Source organism: Oncorhynchus kisutch, unplaced genomic scaffold, assembly GCF_002021735.2.
Source record: "Oncorhynchus kisutch isolate 150728-3 unplaced genomic scaffold, Okis_V2 scaffold3147, whole genome shotgun sequence".
Taxonomy (NCBI): Eukaryota; Metazoa; Chordata; class Actinopteri; order Salmoniformes; family Salmonidae; genus Oncorhynchus; species Oncorhynchus kisutch.
In genome coordinates, this window is record NW_022265092.1 from 494,895 (window position 1) to 520,808 (window position 25,914).

The window sequence follows — 25,914 nt, forward strand, 5'->3', positions numbered from 1 at the left end:
ACCCTGGCAGTACCATTCAGAGCACCACACCAGCCCCTGGCAGTACCATTCAGAGCACCACACCACACCCTGGCAGTACCATTCAGAGCACCACACCAGCCCCTGGCAGTACCATTCAGAGCACCACACCAGCCCCTGGCAGTACCATTCAGAGCACCACACCAGCCCCTGGCAGTACCATTCAGAGCACCACACCAGCCCCTGGCAGTACCATTCAGAGCACCACACCACACCCTGGCAGTACCATTCAGAGCACCACACCAGCCCCTGGCAGTACCATTTAGAGCACCACACCAGCCCCTGGCAGTACCATTCAGAGCACCACACCACACCCTGGCAGTACCATTCAGAGCACCACACCAGCCCCTGGCAGTACCATTCAGAGCACCACACCAGCCCCTGGCAGTACCTTTCAGAGCACCACACCCGCCCCTGGCAGTACCATTCAGAGCACCACACCAGCCCCTGGCAGTACCATTCAGAGCACCACACCAGCCCCTGGCAGTACCTTTCAGAGCACCACACCAGCCCCTGGCAGTACCATTCAGAGCACCACACCAGCCCCTGGCAGTACCATTCAGAGCACCACACCAGCCCCTGGCAGTACCATTCAGAGCACCACACCAGCCCCTGGCAGTACCATTCAGAGCACCACACCAGCCCCTGGCAGTACCATTCAGAGCACCACACCAGCCCCTGGCAGTACCATTCAGAGCACCACACCAGGCCCTGGCAGTACCATTCAGAGCACCACACCAGGCCCTGGCAGTACCATTCAGAGCACCACACCAGCCCCTGGCAGTACCATTCAGAGCACCACACCAGCCCCTGGCAGTACCTTTCAGAGCACCACACCAGCCCCTGGCAGTAAATTGACTTCAAGACATCTTCGGCAATGGAGCCTAGTGGCTAGAGCGTTGGGCCAGTAACTGAAAGGTTGCTGGATCAAATCCCTGACAAAGTAAAAATCTGTCATTTTGCTCCTGATTAAGGCAGGTGTTCCACTGGCGCCGAAGACGTGGATATCGATTATGGCAGCCCCCCACACCTCTCTGATTCAGAGGGATTGGGTTAAATGCGGAAGACACATTTCATTTGAATGCATTCAGTTGTACAACTGACTAGATATCTCCCTTTCCCTTTCAATGGATTCAGACGAGTCTAGAGCCTCAGCCAGTTCCCAACAGACAGAGATAGACTGGAGTAGAGAGAGACAGACGTACCAGAGCCTAGACTATGGTTCAGCACCTCTAACAGGGAACAGCAGTATCAACCATAACATGCCAGAGGTAACCCCTAACCTCCATGCTAACCTCATCCAGCCTGGTAGTATAGTATTCAGTCTGCTGTCTTCCTCGGAGCCCACTCTACAACAGGTCAGCAGATTTGAGGCAGCTTTCAGCATACTGGAGGAGAACAGGGTGGAGGTAGCCTTCAGCAGGCTGGAGGAGAACAGGGTGGAGGTAGCCTTCAGGAGACTGGAGGAGAACAGGGTGGAGGTAGCCTTCAGCATACCGGAGGAGAACAGGATGGAGGCAGCCTTCAGCATACTGGAGGAGAACAGGGTGGAGGTAGCCTTCAGCATACTGGAGGACAACAGGGTGGAGGCAGCCTTCAGCATACTGGAGGACAACAGGGTGGAGGCAGCCTTCAGCAGGCTGGAGGAGAACATGGTGGAGGAGAACAGGGTGGAGGCAGCCTTCAGCAGGCTGGAGGAGAACATGGTGGAGGATAACAGGGTGGAGGCAGCCTTCAGCAGGCTGGAGGAGAACATGGTAGAGGAGAACAGGGTGGAGGCAGCCTTCAGCAGGCTTGAGGAGAACATGGTGGAGGAGAACAGGGTGGAGGCAGCCTTCAGCAGGCTGGAGGAGAACAGGGTGGAGGCAGCCTTCAGCAGGCTGGAGGAGAACAGGGTGGAGGAGAACAGGGTAGAGGCAGCCTTCAGCTGGCTGGAGGAGAACATGGTGGAGGTATCCTTCAGGAGACTGGAGGAGAACAGGGTGGAGGTAGCCTTCAGCATACTGGAGGAGAACAGGATGGAGGCAGCCTTCAGCATACTGGAGGAGAACAGGGTGGAGGTAGCCTTCAGCATACTGGAGGACAACAGGGTGGAGGCAGCCTTCAGCAGGCTGGAGGAGAACAGGGTGGAGGTAGCCTTCAGCAGGCTGGAGGAGAACAGGGTGGAGGCAGCCTTCAGCAGGCTGGAGGAGAACATGGTGGAGGAGAACAGGGTGGAGGCAGCCTTCAGCAGGCTGGAGGAGAACAGGGTGGAAGCAGCCTTCAGCTGGCTGGAGGAGAACAGGGTGGAGTCAGCCTTCAGCAGGCTGGAGGAGAACATGGTGGAGGCAGCCTTCAGCAGGCTGGAGGAGAACAGTAAAGAGAGCTCTGTCTCTGTCAAGAGTCCAGCAATAACCAATACAGGACTGGTTCAGGTGAAAATATGCAGTGAAGGAGAGCAGTAGAATGGGCCAGGTGCCAGGTAGTGTATCTAAAGACAGGTCAGGTGTGGCCTCTAGCAGCAGATCAGATAACAACAGGTCAGGTGTGGCCTCTAGCAGCAGATCAGATAACAACAGGTCAGGTGTGGCCTCTAGCAGCAGATCAGATAACAACAGGTCAGGTGTGGCCTCTAGCTGCACATCAGATAACAACAGGTCAGGTGTGGCCTCTAGCTGCACATCAGATAACAACAGGTCAGGTGTGGCCTCTAGCAGCAGTTCAATAGCAGGACAGAACACAACATGCTTCAGTGGGAAAACTACATCTGTAAGTAGCTAGACAGTAGATAGTTTAGACCATGTTGCCAATGAAGAGCAAAATTAACTGATAATGAAGATATCACATCAATATCAGAAGCCTCTCAGCGCTCCTCCTTCAATATATTTAAGCCCAATACTACATCCAGATTTACAACTACATCCAGATTTACTACTACATCCAGATTTACTACTACATCCAGATTTACTACTACATCCAGATTTACTACTACATCCAGATTTACTACTACATCCAGGACCACTACTACATCCAGATTTACAACTACATCCAGATTTACTACTACATCCAGATTTACTACTACATCCAGATTTACTACTACATCCAGATTTACTACTACATCCAGGACCACTACTACATCCAGATTTACTACTACATCCAGATTTACTACTACATCCAGATTTACTACTACATCCAGGTCCACTACTACATCCAGGACCACTACTACATCCAGGACCACTACTACATCCAGGTCCACTACTACATCCAGGTCCACTACTACATCCAGATTTACTACTACATCCAGGACCACTACTACATCCAGGTCCACTACTACATCCAGGTCTACTACTACATCCAGGTCCACTACTACGTCCAGGTCTTGTAGAGACGTGAGAGCAGAGTTTGAGCAGGCCGGCAGAGAGAAGACGAGAAGGAGATGGAAGGAGGAGAGGAGGAGCAGTAGGCCGGCTGCAAGAAAGGAGAAGGATTGCAGTCAGGTTGCAGGGTCCAACATGGCCCCCGTCATGGAGACCAAAGCCTGTAAAACGCTACACTTCTTGATCTTTAGTGCATGAGCTGTTGTGATTGGCTGTGATGTGACTTAACTGCAGCTGTCATTCTGTCATCTCTGTGTCCTGTCCAACCAGACTTAGGAGATGTATGAACTGTCCAACCAGACTTAGGAGATGTATGAACTGTCCAACCAGACTTAGGAGATGTATGAACTGTCCAACCAGACTTAGGAGATGTATGAACTGTCCAACCAGACTTAGGAGATGTATGAACTGTCCAACCAGACTTAGGAGATGTATGAACTGTCCAACCAGACTTAGGAGATGTATGAACTGTCCAACCAGACTTAGGAGATGTATGAACTGTCCGACCAGATTCAGGAAGAAAAGTAGGAAACAGTAGTCAGGTGCTGCAGCATGATAGTGACCAGAGGACTGTACAGACAAGTAGTCTCTGGCTCGTGTAGAGCTGTGCTGAGTCTGTATCAGTATAGTAGAATAGCAGTATCAGACAGGTGACCGTGGTCCAGTCTCCTCCAGCGTACACAGGTTACTGGCATGTCTACTTTCATTTCACTCTGAAACACGTTTGGCCTTGAACACCAAGCTCCACACTATAGAGCTAGTGACATGTGAATTGGGGTGGTTTTGTTTCTGTGATGGTTTGATTGCCTGGTAGACTGGCTGGTTACATGCCTAACACCCACTCAACAACAGATACTAGTCTGCTACTGGAACTGTCTATATGCCTTTGTCTTGCCATTGGATCCTCACAATTCTACCTGTTACTATCTGGCTTCTGATTTGGAATGGTGCAGCCAAGTACTCCAAAATGTAGAGTGTTTACTATGATCTTACTATCCAGAGACCTCTGAAATTGATGAGGAGAATTTGGCCAGAAAAAGGTATGTTCTGTTTCTCATAAATACACAGTGATGAGATGATAACATGGTGCTGTCTGCCCCTCATCCCCACCAGGCCCTCAGAGCCCCTGTGAGAGGACTGACCTGCGGATGGCCATAGTGGCAGATCACCTGGGTCTGAGCTGGACTGGTAAGAACACAGTAGCATGTCTCCCCCTGGAGGACAGCAGTAGAATGGCAGTCTCTCTTCTACTGCAGTGACATAACGTACCAGCCACACACACTATTACCCCATACACTGACTGGAGATGGCTAGAATACATCAGAGATTTCAGATTGTGACACCATACTGTTCCTGTTGATGACTGAGCTGGGTAGGACTTCATCTGTGTAGTCTGTTCCATCTAGAGATTACTGTCATTTTTATTAGGAGGGAAAGGGAGTGTCATGGCAGTGTGCCCAGCTCCCCTCCCCGCCTGCACTGCGGCATTACGTACATGTCTGTCTGGGGGAGAGTCCCCTCCCTGCCTGCACTGCGGCATTACGTACATGTCTGTCTGGGGGAGAGGAGGGGAGGAAAGAGAGGAGGAGAGGAAAGCAAAGGAAACAAAGACAGGAGGGGGAGGAGAGGAGGAGAGGAAAGAGAGGAGGAGAGGAAAGAGAGGAGGAGAGGAAAGCAAAGGAAACAAAGACAGGAGGGGGAAGGAGAGGAGGGGAGGAAAGAGAGGAGGAGAGGAAAGAGAGGAGGAGAGCATAGCAAACAAATGAAGGCAGGAGAGGAAAAGAAAGGAGGAGAGGATAGCAAAAAAATGAAGGCAGGAGAGGAAAAGAGAGGAGAGGAGGAAAGAGAAGAGGAGACGATAACAAAAAAAATGAAGGCAGAAGAGGAAAAGAGAGGAGGGGATGAAAGAGAGGAGGAGAGGATTACAAAGAAAATGAAGACCTGAGAGTAGAGGAGAGGAGGGGAGATAAGAGGAGAGGAAAAGAGGGGAGAGGAGGTAAAGAAAAGGAAATGAAGGCAGGAGAGGAGGGGGAGAACAGGGAGGAGAGGAGTCTAATCCATATTTAATGTGTTTCTGTTTCAGAGCTTGCCAGGGAAATGGATTTCTCCGTAGATGAGATCAATCACATCCGCGTGGATAACCCCAACTCTCTGACCACTCAGAGTTTCATGCTTTTAAAGAAATGGGTTAGCAGAGATGGTAAAAATGCCACAAGTAGGTATCCCATTTCCTCCCTGAATTGAAGGATTGTTTTATGTAACTAGTCATTACTGAAAACAGTAGCACCGCACAGGGCACTACACAGAGCTGTCTCAGGTCATTACTCTACACAGAGCTGTCTCAGGTCATTACTCTACACAGAGCTGTCTCAGGTCATTACTCTACACAGAGCTGTCTCAGGTCAGTACTCTACACAGAGCTGTCTCAGGTCATTACTCTACACAGAGCTGTCTCAGGTCATTACTCTACACAGAGCTGTCTCAGGTCAGTACTCTACACAGAGCTGTCTCAGGTCATTACTCTACACAGAGCTGTCTCAGGTCATTACACAGAGCTGTCTCAGGTCATTACTCTACACAGAGCTGTCTTAGGTCATTACTCTACACAGAGCTGTCTCAGGTCATTACACTACACAGAGCTGTCTCAGGTCATTACTCTACACAGAGCTGTCTCAGGTCATTACTCTACACAGAGCTGTCTCAGGTCATTACTCTACACAGAGCTGTCTCAGGTCATTACTCTACACAGAGCTGTCTCAGGTCATTACTCTACACAGAGCTGTCTCAGGTCATTACTCTACACAGAGCAGTCTCAGGTCATTACTCTACACAGAGCTGTCTCAGGTCATTACTCTACACAGAGCTGTCTCAGGTCATTACTCTACACAGAGCTGTCTCAGGTCATTACTCTACACAGAGCTGTCTCAGGTCATTACTCTACACAGAGCTGTCTCAGGTCATTACTCTACACAGAGGTGTCTCAGGTCATTACTCTACACAGAGCTGTCTCAGGTCATTACTCTACACAGAGCTGTCTCAGGTCAGTACTCTACACAGAGCTGTCTCAGGTCAGTACTCTACACAGAGCTGTCTCAGGTCAGTACTCTACACAGAGCTGTCTCAGGTCATTACTCTACACAGAGCTGTCTCAGGTCAGTACTCTACACAGAGCTGTCTCAGGTCATTACTCTACACAGAGCTGTCTCAGGTCATTACTCTACACAGAGCTGTCTTAGGTCATTACTCTACACAGAGCTGTCTCAGGTCAGTACTCTACACAGAGCTGTCTCAGGTCATTACTCTACACAGAGCTGTCTCAGGTCATTACTCTACACAGAGCTGTCTTAGGTCATTACTCTACACAGAGCTGTCTCAGGTCATTACTCTACACAGAGCTGTCTCAGGTCATTACTCTACACAGAGCAGTCTCAGGTCATTACTCTACACAGAGCTGTCTCAGGTCATTACTCTACACAGAGCAGTCTCAGGTCAGTACTCTACACAGAGCTGTCTCAGGTCATTACTCTACACAGAGCTGTCTCAGGTCATTACTCTACACAGAGCTGTCTCAGGTCATTACTCTACACAGAGCTGTCTCAGGTAATTACACAAAGCTGTCTCAGGTCAGTACTCTACACAGAGCTGTCTCAGGTCATTACTCTACACAGAGCTGTCTCAGGTCATTACTCTACACAGAGCTGTCTCAGGTCATTACTCTACACAGAGCTGTCTCAGGTAATTACACAAAGCTGTCTCAGGTCATTACTCTACACAGAGCTGTCTCAGGTCATTACTCTACACAGAGCTGTCTCAGGTAATTACACAAAGCTGTCTCAGGTCTGACTATAGAGAACCAGCCCTGTCTGACTGTAGAGAACCAGCCCTGGCTGACTGTAGAGAACCAGCCCTGTCTGACTATAGAGAACCAGCCCTGTCTGACTGTATAGAACCAGCCCTGTCTGTAGAGAACCAGCCCTGTCTGTAGAGAACCAGCCCTGTCTGACTATAGAGAACCAGCCCTGTCTGACTGTAGAGAACCAGCCCTGTCTGACTGTAGAGAACCAGCCCTGTCTGACTATAGAGAACCAGCCCTGTCTGACTGTAGAGAACCAGCCCTGTCTGACTATAGAGAACCAGCCCTGTCTGACTATAGAGAACCAGCCCTGTCTGACTATAGAGAACCAGCCCTGTCTGACTATAGAGAACCAGCCCTGTCTGACTATAGAGAACCAGCCCTGTCTGACTGTAGAGAACCAGCCCTGTCTGACTATAGAGAACCATCCCTGTCTGACTGTAGAGAACCATCCCTGTCTGACTGTAGAGAACCAGCCCTGTCTGACTGTAGAGAACCAGCCCTGTCTGACTATAGAGAACCATCCCTGTCTGACTGTAGAGAACCATCCCTGTCTGACTGTAGAGAACCAGCCCTGTCTGACTATAGAGAACCATCCCTGTCTGACTATAGAGAACCATCCCTGTCTGACTGTAGAGAACCAGCCCTGTCTGACTATAGAGAACCATCCCTGTCTGACTATAGAGAACCATCCCTGTCTGACTGTAGAGAACCATCCCAGTCTGACTATAGAGAACCAGCCCTGTCTGACTGTAGAGAACCAGCCCTGTCTGACTGTAGAGAACCATCCCTGTCTGACTGTAGAGAACCATCCCTGTCTGACTGTAGAGAACCATCCCTGTCTGACTATAGAGAACCATCCCTGTCTGACTGTAGAGAACCATCCCTGTCTGACTGTAGAGAACCATCCCTGTCTGACTGTAGAGAACCATCCCTGTCTGACTGTAGAGAACCATCCCTGTCTGACTGTAGAGAACCATCCCTGTCTGACTATAGAGAACCAGCCCTGTCTGACTGTAGAGAACCAGCCCTGTCTGACTATAGAACGTGGGTAGGGGGTAACAGTGTTGTTTTGTTTAGAACGTGGGTAGGATGTAACAGTGTTGTTTTGTTTAGGATGTAACAGTGTTGTTTTGTTTAGGAGGTAACAGTGTTGTTTTGTTTAGGATGTAACAGTGTTGTTTTGTTTAGAACGTGGGTAGGATGTAACAGTGTTGTTTTGTTTAGGATGTAACAGTGTTGTTTTGTTTAGAACGTGGGTAGGATGTAACAGTGTTGTTTTGTTTAGGATGTAACAGTGTTGTTTTGTTTAGAACGTGGGTAGGATGTAACAGTGTTGTTTTGTTTAGGATGTAACAGTGTTGTTTTGTTTAGGAGGTAACAGTGTTGTTTTGTTTAGAACGTGGGTAGGATGTAACAGTGTTGTTTTGTTTAGGATGTAACAGTGTTGTTTTGTTTAGGAGGTAACAGTGTTGTTTTGTTTAGGATGTAATAGTGTTGTTTTGTTTAGGATGTAATAGTGTTGTTTTGTTTAGAACGTGGGTAGGATGTAACAGTGTTGTGTATTGCTCTATGTAGTGTATTAACCAGTTTGCCTGTTTCTGTCTCACTTTAGCGGATTCCCTTACAGAGGTCCTGACTAAGATCAATCGGATGGATATTGTGACATTGCTGGAAGGGCCAATATTTGACTATGGTAACATTTCAGGCACAAGATGTTTTGCTGATGATAACGCAGTTTTCCTGGATCAGTGTGATGGTAAAGTTTAGCCCCATCTAGCTGAACTCTGTCTCTCTCTTTACCTCTCCTTCTTACAGAACCAGCCAGTCTAAACTAGTCGAACATAGATCCAATCCTGGCTAAATGAGTCGAACGTAGAGCCAATCAGGCTAAACGAGTCGAACGTAGAGCCAATCAGGCTAAACGAGTCAAACGTAGAGCCAATCTGGCTAAACTAGTCGAACGTAGAGCCAATCTAGCTAAACTAGTCGAACGTAGAGCCAATCTTGGCTAAATGAGTCGAACGTAGAGCCAATCAGGCTAAATGAGTCAAACGTAGAGCCAATCAGGCTAAACGCGTCGAACGTAGAGCCAATCAGGCTAAACGAGTCTAACGTAGAGCCAATCTTGGCTAAATGAGTCGAACGTAGAGCCAATCAGGCTAAACGAGTCAAACGTAGAGCCAATCAGGCTAAACGAGTCAAATGTAGAGCCAATCAGGCTAAATAAGTCGAACGTAGAGCCAATCTGGCTAACCTAGTCGGAACGTAGAGCCAATCTAGCTAAACTAGTCGAACGTAGAGCCAATCTTGGCTAAATGAGTCGAACGTAGAGCCAATCTGGCTAAACGAGTCGAACGTAGAGCCAATCTGGCTAAACGAGTCGAACGTAGAGCCAATCTGGCTAAACGAGTCGAACGTAGAGCCAATCTGGCTAAACGAGTCGAACGTAGAGCCAATCTGGCTAAACGAGTCGAACGTAGAGCCAATCTGGCTAAACGAGTCGAACGTAGAGCCAATCTGGCTAAACGAGTCGAACGTAGAGCCAATCTGGCTAAACGAGTCGAACGTAGAGCCAATCTGGCTAAACGAGTCGAACGTAGAGCCAATCTGGCTAAACGAGTCGAACGTAGAGCCAATCTGGCTAAACGAGTCGAACGTAGAGCCAATCTGGCTAAACGAGTCAAACGTAGAGCCAATCTGAACATGATGATGACAAATTAGATGTTGATTTTATATTTATATTTTATATGCCCCCTGAAATCAATCAACACTGATACTTTTCAAACGTTGCCGTGTGTTAACCCTGTCAGGGGGCATTACAACTCTACTACTGTATGTGTGACTGTATTTTATGTTGTGTACAGTATAAAATATCATGCTACTTAACAAGCCTCTGAGGAATCACAACTAACCTATCTGATCTATGTTCTTAATTTGACCATGAGAGCAACGTTTATTTCATTCAGTTGGGTTAAAGATTTGGTTGGTATTTTGTTCTTTAATAGTTATGATGTGTGTATACTGATTGAAAAAAATACAGTAATGTTTAACACACTACATTTGTCACATTTCTCGCCAAATAATATTTTATTCACAATTTGATTGTCAAGTACATGAAAACATTATTATGTTAACCAATTTATATGGCAAATGGTTCCTGTCTGTTGTGGTGTGTTGTGGTACTAACCCTCTCCTGTTCTGTTAGATAGCGGTGTGTTGTGGTACTAACCCTCTCCTGTTCTGATAGATAGCGGTGTGTTGTGGTACTAACCCTCTCCTGTTCTGTTAGATAGCGGTGTGTTGTGGTACTGCTAACGTTTCTGTTCTGACAGCATGACTGTGGCTTTAAGGGACCTCTGCTTGTTATAGGGCTGTTAGAGCTGCTTAGGCCGTTAGTTAGTACCTCTGGTTTCTCTGAGCCTTCCTACCCTGCAGTTATCTTGCTTCTAACTCTGCTGAACCAGACCACCTAACCCCTTCCTGCTAACCTGCTACCTGCCCCTCCCTCCCTGCTGACACCCTCAGCTGTGCTCTCACCCTCCATCCAACATACTGTTAACTAACTTAACATACAGTACCTAACTGGACTGTTGGCAGCTCTGCTACAGCCTTGTGTGGCTGCTCCCTCAGTCTTAGTAGTTCTGCTAATAACACTAGGCTAACACTAGGCTAACAACGCTAAGCTAGCAATGCTGGGCTAATGTGAAGCTAACAATGCTAGCTGTTAGGTTCTGGCTGTAGCGCTCTTCCTCAACTGCAGCTACATAAACAGAAGTTACAGTCACATTGAATTTTCATCCACTAATTTTCATTCACTTTCAACCAAGTCTTGTCTGACTAACATTTTGTTTGTCTTTTCATCTGTCCATAGGACCTTACAGTAGTATCTGATAGTTCCTGATCTGTCCATAGGACCTTACAGTAGTATCTGATAGTTCCTGATCTGTCCATAGGACCTTACAGTAGTATCTGATAGTTTCTGATCTGTCCATAGGACCTTACAGTAGTATCTGATAGTTCCTGATCTGTCCATAGGACCTTACAGTAGTATCTGATAGTTCCTGATCTGTCCATAGGACCTTACAGTAGTATCTGATAGTTCCTGATCTGTCCATAGGCCCTTACAGTAGTATCTGATAGTTCCTGATCTGTCCATAGGACCTTACAGTAGTATTTGATAGTTTCTGATCTGTCCATAGGACCATACAGTAGTATCTGATAGTTCCTGATCTGTCCATAGGACCTTACAGTAGTATCTGATAGTTCCTGATCTGTCCATAGGACCTTACAGTAGTATCTGATAGTTCCTGATCTGTCCATAGGACCATACAGTAGTATCTGATAGTTCCTGATCTGTCCATAGGACCTTACAGTAGTATCTGATAGTTCCTGATCTGTCCATAGGACCATACAGTAGTATCTGATAGTTCCTGATCTGTCCATAGGACCTTACAGTAGTATCTGATAGTTCCTGATCTGTCCATAGGACCTTACAGTAGTATCTGATAGTTCCTGATCTGTCCATAGGACCTTACAGTAGTATCTGATAGTTTCTGATCTGTCCATAGGACCTTACAGTAGTATCTGTGATAGTTCCTGATCTGTCCATAGGACCTTACAGTAGTATCTGATAGTTCCTGATCTGTCCATAGGACCTTACAGTAGTATCTGATAGTTCCTGATCTGTCCATAGGACCTTACAGTAGTATCTGATAGTTCCTGATCTGTCCATAGGACCTTACAGTAGTATCTGTGATAGTTTCTGATCTGTCCATAGGACCTTACAGTAGTATCTGATAGTTCCTGATCTGTCCATAGGACCTTACAGTAGTATCTGATAGTTCCTGATCTGTCCATAGGACCTTACAGTAGTATCTGATAGTTTCTGATCTGTCCATAGGACCTTACAGTAGTATCTGATAGTTCCTGATCTGTCCATAGGACCTTACAGTAGTATCTGATAGTTCCTGATCTGTCCATAGGACCTTACAGTAGTATCTGATAGTTTCTGATCTGTCCATAGGACCTTACAGTAGTATCTGATAGTTCCTGATCTGTCCATAGGACCTTACAGTAGTATCTGATAGTTCCTGATCTGTCCATAGGACCTTACAGTAGTATCTGATAGTTTCTGATCTGTCCATAGGACCTTACAGTAGTATCTGATAGTTTCTGATCTGTCCATAGGACCTTACAGTAGTATCTGATAGTTCCTGACCTGTCCATAGGACCTTACAGTAGTATCTGATAGTTCCTGATCTGTCCATAGGACCTTACAGTAGTATCTGATAGTTCCTGATCTGTCCATACGACCTTACAGTAGTATCTGATAGTTTCTGATCTGTCCATAGGACCTTACAGTAGTATCTGATAGTTTCTGATCTGTCCATAGGACCTTACAGTAGTATCTGATAGTTTCTGATCTGTCCATAGGACCTTACAGTAGTATCTGATAGTTCCTGATCTGTCCATAGGACCTTACAGTAGTATCTGATAGTTTCTGATCTGTCCATAGGACCTTACAGTAGTATCTGATAGTTCCTGATCTGTCCATAGGACCTTACAGTAGTATCTGATAGTTCCTGATCTGTCCATAGGACCTTACAGTAGTATCTGATAGTTTCTGATCTGTCCATAGGACCTTACAGTAGTATCTGTGATAGTTTCTGATCTGTCCATAGGACCTTACAGTAGTATTTGATAGTTCCTGATCTGTCCATAGGACCTTACAGTAGTATCTGATAGTTTCTGATCTGTCCATAGGACCTTACAGTAGTATTTGATAGTTTCTGATCTGTCCATAGGACCTTACAGTAGTATCTGATAGTTTCTGATCTGTCCATAGGACCTTACAGTAGTATCTGATAGTTTCTGATCTGTCCATAGGACCTTACAGTAGTATCTGTGATAGTTCCTGATCTGTCCATAGGACCTTACAGTAGTATCTGATAGTTTCTGATCTGTCTATAGGACCTTACAGTAGTATCTGTGATAGTTCCTGATCTGTCCATAGGACCTTACAGTAGTATCTGATAGTTTCTGATCTGTCCATAGGACCTTACAGTAGTATCTGATAGTTTCTGATCTGTCCATAGGACCTTACAGTAGTATCTGATAGTTTCTGATCTGTCCATAGGACCTTACAGTAGTATCTGATAGTTTCTGATCTGTCCATAGGACCTTACAGTAGTATCTGATAGTTTCTGATCTGTCCATAGGACCTTACAGTAGTATCTGATAGTTCCTGATCTGTCCATAGGACCTTGCAGTAGTATCTGATAGTTCCTGATCTGTCCATAGGACCTTACAGTAGTATCTGATAGTTTCTGATCTGTCCATAGGACCTTACAGTAGTATCTGATAGTTTCTGATCTGTCCATAGGACCTTACAGTAGTATCTGATAGTTTCTGATCTGTCCATAGGACCTTACAGTAGTATCTGATAGTTTCTGATCTGTCCATAGGACCTTACAGTAGTATCTGATAGTTTCTGATCTGTCCATAGGACCTTACAGTAGTATCTGATAGTTTCTGATCTGTCCATATGACATCTTTGATAGTTCCTAAATTTCTTGCTGCTACCCCTTCTTCCTCACCTTGTCCCCTTGTGCTCCTTGTTGTCATACCCCGCTCCTTAGGCCCCCCCCCCCCTATATATTAGGTATGTATATAGGAACTATAGGTCTATATATAGTCCCTCCTTAGGCCCCGCCCCCCTATATATTAAATCAAATCAAATCAAATGTATTTATATAGCCCTTCGCACATCAGCTGATATCTCAAAGTGCTGTACAGAAACCAAACCTAAAACCCCAAACAGCAAGCAATGCAGGTGTAGAAGCACATATTAGGAATGTGTAAAGGAACTACAGGTCTATATGTAGTCCCTCGTTAGGCCCCGCCCCCCATATATATTAGGTATGTATATAGTAACTACAGGTCTATATGTAGTCCCTCGTTAGGTCCCGCCCCCCCTATATATTAGGTATGTATATAGTAACTACAGGTCTATATGTAGTCCCTCGTTAGGTCCCGCCCCCCCTATATATTAGGTATGTATATAGGAACTACAGGTCTATATGTAGTCCCTCGTTAGGCCCCGCCCCCCCTATATATTAGGTATGTATATAGGAACTACAGGTCTATATGTAGTCCCTCGTTAGGCCCCGCCCCCCCTATATATTAGGTATGTATATAGGAACTACAGGTCTATATGTAGTCCCTCGTTAGGCCCCGCCCCCCCTATATATTAGGTATGTATATAGGAACTACAGGTCTATATGTAGTTCCTCCTTAGGCCCCGCCCCCCTATATATTAGGTATGTATATAGGAACTACAGGTCTATATGTAGTTCCTTATTTTTCACTGCTCATCCTCTGTACTTACATATCCATGTGATTAACATCACAGATTACTTGTTCGGCTAAACTCATTATCAAGTCATATCCAGGCCTGTATTCCAACAGGCCATTTGCAGATGAGCCATGTAAAGAACTGCTAGCTACCTGCTACCTGCTAGGCTGAATGCTAACAGCTTGCCTGTTTGTTATAAGAGTATAAGTGATTATCTGCAGGTGTCAGTATTATATGAACAGCACTCCTTCCTTCCTCCTTCCTTCATCCATCCTCCTTCCTCCTGTACATGCTGAGTGTCTTCATGTTGTTGTGTCCCTCCATCTCAGCTCCACTGTGTTGTGGTTATCTCATCCAGGTTCCAGCAGCATCCAGCTGGAGCTTCAGACCCCCACAGGTTTGATCTGTCAGCCCCCCACCCCGCTAAGCAGCGACCACTTCTTTGACGAGGACGCTGGCCTAGACTCCCCCTCTAGAACGCCCACTAGACCATGTGACTTGTCACTCACCCAGACCACCAGCACCCCAGGCCCCGCCTCCCATGCTCAATCCCCCACAATGGTGGTAGAGGAAGACACCTCTGGACCTCTAGACTCCCGGGGAGCCGGGAAGGGCGCCGGGGAGGGTGCCGGGGAAGGCGGGGGCCCTAAAGTGACCTCCACTGAAGATGACACAGGGGTTAGCAGAGAGTCAGTGGCCTCATACAAGCCCCATAACAGGGAGGCAGGGCTGAGAGAGGAGGCTGAGCAGGATGTTGACATGGGGATGCTGATACATCAGATTGATCTTCCTCAGGGGGTGGTCAGGGAGGATGAGTGGCTGGCTGGAGCCAGAGGAGACCCATCCTGGGCCACCCTGGGCTTTAGGCCTGCCCTGGGGGGAGAGGGGGTAGAGGGTGGTGTGTCTGGTCCTCCCGGGGAAGAGAAGGAGGAGGGGGAGTTGAGTGAGGAGAAGTTAAAGTCTCTGTTGGAGGAGATGGGGCTGGAGGAAGGCTCGGAGGACGAGGAGATGACGGAGGAAAGGATAAACGCCATCTTGTCTCAGGTTCAGCAGGCAGACAAAGATGTGATGTCATCACCTGCAGGTTGGCATAGTGAGACGTCCAGCGTGAACGTGGAGCCCCCGACACCTGGCCGCAGTCTGAGTGCTGAGGGCAACGACCTCCAGGACACCAGGTAGGATCTCATATTATTATTAAACATTAATAATGTTGTATATACAGGCTACATCCATGTTATTATACACCAGGCAGAACTTTCCCTCTTTGTCATGACAGCATTGTTTTGGTCTCTTTAAAGTCTGTTTATATGTGGTGAAGCCCAAGACATACACTACATCACCAGAAGTATGTGGACCTTTCAGATGACTGGTTTCACTATTTCAGCCACACCTGCTGACAGGTGGATAACATCAGCACACAGCCATGCAATCTCCATAGACAAACATTGCAAATAAAATGGCTTGTACTGGCTCAGTGACTTTCAATGTAACACCGTCATAGGATGCCACCTTTCCAACAAGTCAGTTCGTCAAAAATGTTTCCTTCTAGCTCTGCCCTGGTCAACTTAGAGAAGGGGACTGCCAAGTGCTGAAGGGGACTGCCAAGTGCTGAAGGGCGTAGTGCGTAAAAATCGTCTGTCCTCAGTTGCAACACTCACTACCGAGTTCCAAACTGCCTCTTGAAGCAACATCAGCACAAGAACTGTTTGTCGGGAGCTTCATGAAATGGGGTACCATGGCCTAGAAGCCGCACACAAGCCTAAGATCACCATGCGCGATGCCAAGCGTTGACTGGAGTGGTGTAAAGCTCGCCGCTATTGGACTCTCGATGGTGGAAACGCGTTCTCTGGAGTGATGAATCACACTTCACCATCTGGGAGTCCGACAGATGAATCTGGTTTTGGCGGATGCCAGGAGAACGCTACCTACCCCAATGCATAGTGCCAACTGTAAAGTTTGGTGGATGAGGAATAATGGTTCATGGTTCGTTCCCCTTAGTTCCAGTGAACAGAGATCTTAATGCTACAGCATTCAATGACATTCTAGATGATTCTGTGCTTCCAACTTTGTGGCAACAGTTTGGGGAACGTCCTTTCCTGTTTCAGCATGACAATACCCCTGTGCACAAAGCGAGGTCTATACAGAAATGGTTTGTTGAGATCGGTGTGGAAGAACTTGACTGGCTGCACAGAGCCCTGACTTCAACTCCATCGAACACCTTTGGGATTAATTGAAATCCCGACTGCGAGCCAGGCCCTGCATAAATGTTCCAACATCTAGTGGAAGGCCTTCCCAGAAGAGTGGAGGCTGTTATTGCAGCAAAGGGAGGACCAACTGGAATGAGATGTTTGACGAGCAGGTGTCCACATACGTTTTGTCATGTAGTGTATTTCCACATTGCGTGGACAATGTTTTTCTAATTCTAATTGTAATCTCCCCGGCCCCCCCTCTCCCCCTCCCCCCTCGCCCTCCCTCCCTCTCACACCCTCCCCTCTCCTCCTCTCTTCCCCTTCCTCTCTCCTCCCCCTGTCTCCCCCCTCCTCCCTCCCTCTCCCACCCTCCCCCTCCTCCTCTCTTCCCCTTCCTCTCTCCTCCCCCTGTCTCCCCCCTCCTCTCTCCTCCCCCTGTCTCCCCCCTCCTCCCTCCCTCCCCCACCCTCCCCCTCCTCCTATCTTCCCCTTCCTCTCTCCTCCCCTGTCTCCCCACCTCCTCCTCTGCCCTCCCTCTCTCACCCTCCCTCTCCCTCTCTTCCCTTTTCCCTCTCCTCCCCCCCTCGCCCTCCCTCTCCCCCCCTCTTCTCTTCTCTTCCCCTTCCTCCCCCCTCCTCTCTTCCCCTTCCTCTCTCCTCCCCCTGTCTCCCCTCCTCCTCCCCAAGCCCTGTGAATTCCCTGGACTCCCTGACGACATCACCTGTCCGACCAGCAGAGAAATCCAATGGAGACCACACTGACTTCCTGTCCCAGCCCGGGTCACATCCTGAGGCCCAGGGTTCATCCAACGGGGTGAAGGGTCATGGCCAGGTCGAGGATGAGGGAAGGGCGTCAGCGTCACAAGGAGGGCAGGAAGAGGGAAGCAGAAGGACTCTGGAAGAGGACAGCACAGCAGGACCAAGCAGCAAGGAGCAGCAGCAGGAGGAGGGAGGAGTGCAGGGGTCACAGCACAAAGTCCAGGTAACTACACATCATGACTCTGCTGTTAGTCCAGGTAACTCTACACATCATGACTCTGCTGTTAGTCCAGGTAACTCTACACATCATGACTCTGCTGTTAGTCCAGGTAACTCTACACATCATGACTCTGCTGTTAGTCCAGGTAACTCTACACATCATGACTCTGCTGTTAGTCCAGGTAACTCTACACATCATGACTCTGCTGTTAGTCCAGGTAACTCTACACATCATGACTCTGCTGTTAGTCCAGGTAACTACACATCATGACTCTGCTGTTAGTCCAGGTAACTATACACATCATGACTCTGCTGTTAGTCCAGGTAACTCTACACATCATGACTCTGCTTTTAGTCCAGGTAACTCTACACATCATGACTCTGCTGTTAGTCCAGGTAACTCTACACATCATGACTCTGCTGTTAGTCCAGGTAACTACACATCATGACTCTGCTGTTAGTCCAGGTAACTATACACATCATGACTCTGCTGTTAGTCCAGGTAACTCTACACATCATGACTCTGCTTTTAGTCCAGGTAACTACACATCATGACTCTGCTGTTAGTCCAGGTAACTCTACACATCATGACCCTGCTGTTAGTCCAGGTAACTCTACACATCATGACTCTGCTGTTAGTCCAGGTAACTCTACACATCATGACTCTGCTGTTAGTCCAGGTAACTCTACACATCATGACTGCTGTTAGTCCAGGTAACTCTACACATCATGACTCTGCTGTTAGTCCAGGTAACTACACATCATGACTCTGCTGTTAGTCCAGGTAACTCTACACATCATGACTGCTGTTAGTCCAGGTAACTACACATCATGACTCTGCTGTTAGTCCAGGTAACTCTACACATCATGACTCTGCTGTTAGTCCAGGTAACTCTACACATCATGACTCTGCTGTTAGTCCAGTTAACTCTACACATCATGACTCTGCTGTTAGTCCAGGTAACTCTACACATCATGACTCTGCTTTTAGTCCAGGTAACTCTACACATCATGACTCTGCTGTTAGTCCAGGTAACTCTACACATCATGACTCTGCTGTTAGTCCAGGTAACTCTACACATCATGACTCTGCTGTTAGTCCAGGTAACTACACATCATGACTCTGCTGTTAGTCCAGGTAACTCTACACATCATGACCCTGCTGTTAGTCCAGGTAACTCTACACATCATGACTCTGCTGTTAGTCCAGGTAACTCTACACATCATGACTCTGCTGTTAGTCCAGGTAACTATACACATCATGACTCTGCTGTTAGTCCAGGTAACTCTACACATCATGACTCTGCTGTTAGTCCAGGTAACTCTACACATCATGACTCTGCTGTTAGTCCAGGTAACTCTACACATCATGACTCTGCTATTAGTCCAGGTAACTCTACTCATCATGACTCTGCTTTTAGTCCAGGTAACTCTACACATCATGTCTCTGCTGTTAGTCCAGGTAACTCTACACATCATGACTGCTGTTAGTCCAGGTAACTCTACACATCATGACTCTGTGCTGTTATTGTGGACATGGCTGTTCTTCTGTTCTCATCTCACTCACAAGGTTTATGTGTTATGAGAAAGACCAATGTACTCTGATTTCTAGCTGGTGAAGACCACGTTCAATGGATCAAGGTGGAAAACAAATGCATCTTCTTCACTTCTTCACTTTTAACCCTTGTGGCTGGACAGTGTATTTCTTTAAGACGAACCTCTGAGTCAGGATCTAAAATCATTCCTGTCAGTCAGGATCTATGACAGGGCTGTTCTGAACCACATGTCAGACAGGGTCTATGACAGGGCTGTTCTGAACTACATGTCAGACAGGGTCTATGACAGGGCTGTTCTGAACCACATGTCAGTCAGGATCTATGACAGGGCTGTTCTGAACTACAGGTCAGACAGGATCTATGACAGGACTGTTCTGAACTACATGTCAGACAGGATCTATGACAGGGCTGTTCTGAACCACATGTCAGACAGGGTCTATGACAGGGCTGTTCTGAACTACATGTCAGACAGGGTCTATGACAGGGCTGTTCTGAACCACATGTCAGTCAGGATCTATGACAGGGCTGTTCTGAACTACAGGTCAGACAGGATCTATGACAGGGCTGTTCTGAACCACATGTCAGTTGCAACGCAGGACATAGTTGTTACTGTGAAGTCAGAGCCCTAACCCTGCCTGGTTCATCAGGAGGGTGGTAGAGATAAGGAGACCAGCTCTGATGAGGAACGGACTGTCACCACCAAGGTGTACCGACGGAGGGTCATTCTGAAGGTACCTGGCCTGCTTGTGGCACTGAGTGGTGTGTTGCCCCAGTGAGGCCTGTGCTGTTATCAATGTGCTGTCTGTCTGTGTGGCCTGGGCCTGTCTGTCTGTCTGTGTGGCCTGTCTGTCTGTGTGGCCTGGGCCTGTGTGGCTTAGGCCTGTCTGTCTGTGTGGCCTGGGCCTGTCTGTCTGTGTGGCCTGGGCCGGATGTGACAGTCAGGCTCTACAGGAACCTAGAGCTCTGCTGCCTTTCTGCTTGACCAGCTGTTCCCAACTAGCTGTAGCTACTGGCTGACTGGGTTGATCTGTTCACGGCTAGTTCTACTGTCCATGTGGTATTAGCTAGTGAATGACAGTAGCACTCACCAGCTCTGGAGACTTCGGCATGTTTTACATCCATCTACTTCCTAGCCTGTCTTCATTTTAACATCAAAGATTTGACAGGTTTCATATCACAGCAAGAATTCACACTCACATTGTTCCAGATCATTCTATCATCACATCATTCTAATATATGTAGTTAAACTCAGTCTTTCATCATGGCTTGCATACTGTTGATGTTGGCTTGTGTTTTCAGTTCCATGTACAATGTTACCATCACCAGCTGTGGTTTTCTCTGGATCCCTCTACGAAGTTAATCTTATGTGACATAGTCATTTACTGTTCTGTGTGTTTATTTGATGACTGGTGGTATTAAAGGGTCATGTTGTGGCAGTGCTTTTTGCAAGCTGGATGGAGCTTTGTGTTGCTATTGTCCCTAGGGCAGGTAAACTAAACTCAGGTAAACTAACCTCAGGTAAACTAATGATGACAGGTAAACTAACGTCAGGCAAACTAAACTCAGGCAAACTAAACTCAGGTAAACTAACCGCAGGTAAACTAATGATGACAGGTAAACTAAACTCAGGTAAACTAAACTCAGGTAAACTAAACTCAAGTAAACTAATGATGACAGGTAAACTAACGTCAGGTAAACTAAACTCAGGTAAACTAACCGCAAGTAAACTAATGATGACAGGTAAACTAAACTCAGGTGAACTAAACTCAGGTAAACTAATGATGACAGGTAAACTAACGTCAGGTAAACTAAACTCATGTAAACTAACCTCAGGTAAACTAACCTCTGGTAAACTAATGATGACAGGTAAACTAACGTCAGGTAAACTAAACTCATGTAAACTAACGTCAGGTAAACTAAACTCATGTAAACTAAACTCAGGTAAACTAAACTCAAGTAAACTAATGATGACAGGTAAACTAACGTCAGGTAAACTAAACTCATGTAAACTAACCTCAGGTAAACTAATGATGACAGGTAAACTAACGTCAGGTAAACTAATGACGACAGGGAAACTAACGTCAGGCAAACTAAACTCAGGTAAACTAAACTCAGGTAAACTAACCTCAGGTAAACTAATGACGACAGGGAAACTAACGTCAGGCAAACTAAACTCAGGTAAACTGACCTCAGGTAAACTAATGATGACAGGTAAACTAAACTCAGGTACTCTAAATTCAGGTAAACTGAACTCAGGTAAACTAATGATGACAGGTAAACTAACGTCAGGTAAACTAAACTCATGTAAACTAAACTCATGTAAACTAACGTCAGGTAAACTAAACTCATGTAAACTAAACTCATGTAAACTAACCTCAGGTAAACTAACCTCAGGTAAACTAATGATGACAGGTAAACTAACGTCAGGTAAACTAACGTCAGGTAAACTAACCTCAGGTAAACTAACATCAGGTAAACTAATGATGACAGGTAAACTAACCTCAGGTAAACTAAACTCAGGTAAACTAACCTCAGGTAAACTAATGATGACAGGTAAACTAACGTCAGGTAAACTAAACTCATGTAAACTAAACTCTGATAAACTAATGGTGACAGTTAAACTAACATCAGGTAAACTAAACTCATGTAAACTAACCTCAGGTAAACTAACCTCAAGTAAACTAATGATGACAGGTAAACTAACGTCAGGCAAACTAAACTCAGGCAAACTAAACTCAGGTAAACTAACCTCAGGTAAACTAATGATGACAGATAAACTAAACTCAGGTAAACTAAACTCAGGTAAACTAACCTCAAGTAAACTAATGATGACAGGTAAACTAACATCAGGCAAAGTAAACTCAGGTAAACTAACCTCAGGTAAACTAATGATGACAGGCAAACTAACGTAAGGCAAACTAAACTCAGGTAAACTAAACTCAGGTAAACTAACCTCAGGTAAACTAAACTCAGGTAAACTAACATCAGGCAAAATAACCTCAGGTAAACTAAACTCAGGTAAACTAACGTCAGGCAAACTAACCTCAGGTAAACTAATGATGACAGGCAAACTAACGTCAGGTAAACTAATGATGACCGGTAAACTAACCTCAGGTAAACTAATGATGACAGGCAAACTAACGTCAGGTAAACTAATGATGACCGGTAAACTAACCTCAGGTAAACTAATGATGACAGGTAAATCCTACCATATCATTCTCAGGGAGAACAGGCCAGAAACATCCCTGTGGAGTCAGTGACAGAAGAGCAGTTCACAGACGAGGATGGAAACATAGTCACCCGAAAAGTAACTGCTGTACCCCCCTTCACTACACACCGCACACCCCTATTACATCATCACCCTGTCCTCTTCTGATATCACCTGAACATCTCCCCCATGCCCATCCTCCCCATCTCCAACCCCCATCCCCATTCCTCTGTCCTAACATGACTTTATACCCCTCCACTCCTAAGGTCATCAGGAAAGTAGTACGTCGTATTGCTGCAACGTCAACTACTTTTACTGCTACTACAGAGGAGGTGAAAGCAGGAGGAGCAGTAGGAGAAGCAGTAGGAAGAGGAGAAGCAGCAGGAGGAGGAGGAGGCCGGAAGGAAAATAAGGGCAGGAAGAGAAACAAGCGCTCCCGAGGAGGCCCTAAGGCAGAGCACGAGAGCTCTAAGGGTCAGAGGGGAAAGACTGAGGTTTGCTCCATGATCATAGAGTAGACTGAAGTGTGGTGTTGACACTAACGGTAGACTAGTAGTGGAGAGAGTTCCAACTAAACAGTAGACTAGTAGTGGAGAGAGTTCCAACTAGACAGACTAGTAGTGGAGAGAGTTCCAACTAGACAGTAGACTAGTAGTGGAGAGAGTTCCAACTAGACAGTAGACTAGTAGTGGAGAGAGTTCCAACTAGACAGTAGACTAGTAGTGGAGAGAGTTCCAACTAGACAGTAGACTAGTAGTGGAGAGAGTTCCAACTAGACAGTAGACTAGTAGGGGAGAGAGTTCCAACTAGACAGTAGACTAGTAGTGGAGAGAGTTCCAACTAGACAGTAGACTAGTAGTGGAGAGAGTTCCAACTAGACAGTAGACTAGTAGTGGAGAGAGTTCCAAATAGACGGTAGACTAGTAGTGGAGAGAGTTCCAACTAGACGGTAGACTAGTAGTGGAGAGAGTTCCAACTAGACGGTAGACTAGTAGTGGAGAGAGTTCCAACTAGACAGTAGACTAGTAGTGGAGAGAGTTCCAACTAGACAGTAGACTAGTAGTGGAGAGAGTTCCAACTAGACAGTAGACTAGTAGTGGAGAGAGTTCCAACTAGACAGTAGACTAGTAGTGGAGAGAGTTCCAACTAGACGGTAGACTAGTAGTGGAGAGAGTTCCAACTAGACGGTAGACTAGTAGTGGAGATAATTCCAACTAGACGGTAGACTAGTAGTTGAGAGAATTCCAACTAGACAGTAGACACTGACGGTAGACTAGCAGTGTGGAATGCTTCAGAGTGCTGTGGTGTGTGGTTGTCAGACAGCTCAGTTCAACGTGAAGCGATCAGAGAGCTCATTCTGACCTGCTGTCAGTGTGATGTCATTGGACTGTCAGTGTTTACTATGAACCTGATGGTGGAGTGATGCCAATCAGCTGGATGTAGTGAATTAACAACTCCCTTAGTGTTTTCTTTCTGCATGTCTAGAACACTAGTGGAGAAGAGTTCCAGTCTGCCTGGTGTTTCTTTCTTTCTGCATGTCTAGGACACTAGTGGAGAAGAGTTCCAGTCTGCCTGGTGTTTCTTTCTTTCAGCATGTCTAGGACACTAGTGGAGAAGAGTTCCAGTCTGCCTGGTCTGTGTGTTCTGCGGGCCTGCCCCTCATTCTGCCATCGTCCTGTCTAACCCCTCTCTCTGTGTGTTGCAGTCTGAAGAAGGGTCAGGGTCGAAGGTGAAAAAGAAGCAAGTGGAAAAGGATCAATGATAACAGTCGTGTGCTCAACCTGGTACGTACAAGTATGGAGCTCAGGACTGATAGAATATGGAGGGAAATGGGGATCACTTAACACTACAGCCGGGTGGTATCCTGTCTGGATCCATTATCCTTTCGGAACCAGGACAGGCTCAGCCTGGATCCATTATCCTGTCGGATCCAGCAACTGGCTGTCTGGATTCATTATCCTGTCAGATCCAGCAACCGGCTGTCTGGATCCATTATCCTGTTCGGATCCAGCAACCCGGCTGTCTGGATCCATTATCCTGTCGGATCCAGGACAGGCTCAGTCTGGATCCATCATCCTGTCGGATCCAGCAACCGGCTGTCTGGATCCATTATCCTGTCGGATCCAGGACAGGCTCAGTCTGGATCCATCATCCTGTCGGATCCAGCAACCGGCTGTCTGGATCCATTATCCTGTCGGATCCAGCAACCGGCTGTCTGGATCCATTATCCTGTCGGCTCCAGGACAGGCTCAGTCTGGATCCATCATCCTGTCGGATCCAGGACAGGCTCAGTCTGGATCCATTATCCTGTCGGATCCAGGACAGGCTCAGTCTGGATCCATTATCCTGTTGTCTCCAGGACATGCTCAGTTTGGATCCATTATCCTGTCAGATCCAGGAACCAGCTGTCTTGATCCATTGTCCTGTCGGATCCAGCAACCGGCTGTCTGGATCCATTATCCTAACCCTAACCCTACTGACAACATGCTAACTCAGTCCCCTATCGATGTGACCCTACTGACAACATGCTAACTCAGCCTCCTAGAGATGTAACCCTACTAACAGCATGCTAACTCAGCCCCCTAGAGATGTGACCCTATTGACAACATGCTAACTCAGCCCTCTAGAGATGTGACCCTACTGACAACGTGCCAACTCAGCCCTATATAGATGTGACCCTACTGACAGCATGCTAACTCTGCCCTATATAGATGTGACCCTACTGACAACGTGCCAACTCAGCCCTATATAGATGTGACCCTACTGACAACATGCTAACTCAGCCTCCTAGAGATGTGACCCTACTGACAACATGCTAACTCAGCCCCCTATAGATGTGACCCTACTGACAACATGCTAACTCAGCCCTCTAGAGATGTGACCCTACTGACAACATGCTAACTCAGCCTCCTAGAGATGTGACCCTACTGACAACATGCTAACTCAGCCCCCTAGAGATGTGACCCTATTGACAACATGCTAACTCAGCCCTCTAGAGATGTGACCCTACTGACAACATGCTAACTCAGCCTCCTAGAGATGTGACCCTACTGACAACATGCTAACTCAGCCTCCTAGAGATGTGACCCTATTGACAACGTGCTAACTCAGCCCTCTAGAGATGTGACCCTACTGACAACATGCTAACTCATCCCTCTAGAGATGTGACCCTACTGACAACATGCTAACTCAGCCTCCTAGAGATGTGACCCTACTGACAACATGCTAACTCAGCCCCCTAGAGATGTGACCCTATTGACAACATGCTAACTCAGCCCTCTAGAGATGTGACCCTACTGACAACATGCTAACTCAGCCTCCTAGAGATGTGACCCTACTGACAACATGCTAACTCAGCCCCCTATCGATGTGACCCTACTGACAACATGCTAACTCAGCC

At 46.8% G+C, this 25,914-nt stretch overlaps 2 protein-coding genes across 17 annotated transcripts in view; both read left to right on the forward strand.

Moving 5' to 3' along the window:
• Positions 1-25,914, forward strand: part of LOC109884542 (ankyrin-3) — a 196,756-nt gene that overhangs the window by 168,540 nt on the left and 2,302 nt on the right. For 9 of the 16 annotated variants that reach the window (XM_031820218.1, XM_031820221.1, XM_031820222.1 and 6 more), the window contains 9 exons: positions 4,488-4,562; positions 5,458-5,589; positions 8,843-8,986; positions 14,943-15,759; positions 17,460-17,754; positions 19,954-20,037; positions 22,530-22,613; positions 22,781-23,008; positions 24,220-24,298. In XM_031820218.1, the coding sequence (XP_031676078.1) occupies positions 4,488-4,562; positions 5,458-5,589; positions 8,843-8,986; positions 14,943-15,759; positions 17,460-17,754; positions 19,954-20,037; positions 22,530-22,613; positions 22,781-23,008; positions 24,220-24,276 (1,916 nt within the window). In that variant the 3' untranslated portion in view covers positions 24,277-24,298. The remainder of the gene's footprint in view (positions 1-4,487; positions 4,563-5,457; positions 5,590-8,842; positions 8,987-14,942; positions 15,760-17,459; positions 17,755-19,953; positions 20,038-22,529; positions 22,614-22,780; positions 23,009-24,219; positions 24,299-25,914) is intronic. The other 7 variants (XM_031820225.1, XM_031820232.1, XM_031820226.1 and 4 more) reach the window with 4 other exon arrangements.
• On the forward strand, positions 871-3,114 carry LOC116371378 (uncharacterized). Its single transcript, XM_031820234.1, has 2 exons — positions 871-2,498; positions 2,538-3,114. The coding sequence occupies exon 1, from the start codon at positions 1,146-1,148 to the stop codon at positions 2,460-2,462; it is 1,317 nt and encodes a 438-aa protein (XP_031676094.1). The 5' UTR covers positions 871-1,145; the 3' UTR covers positions 2,463-2,498; positions 2,538-3,114.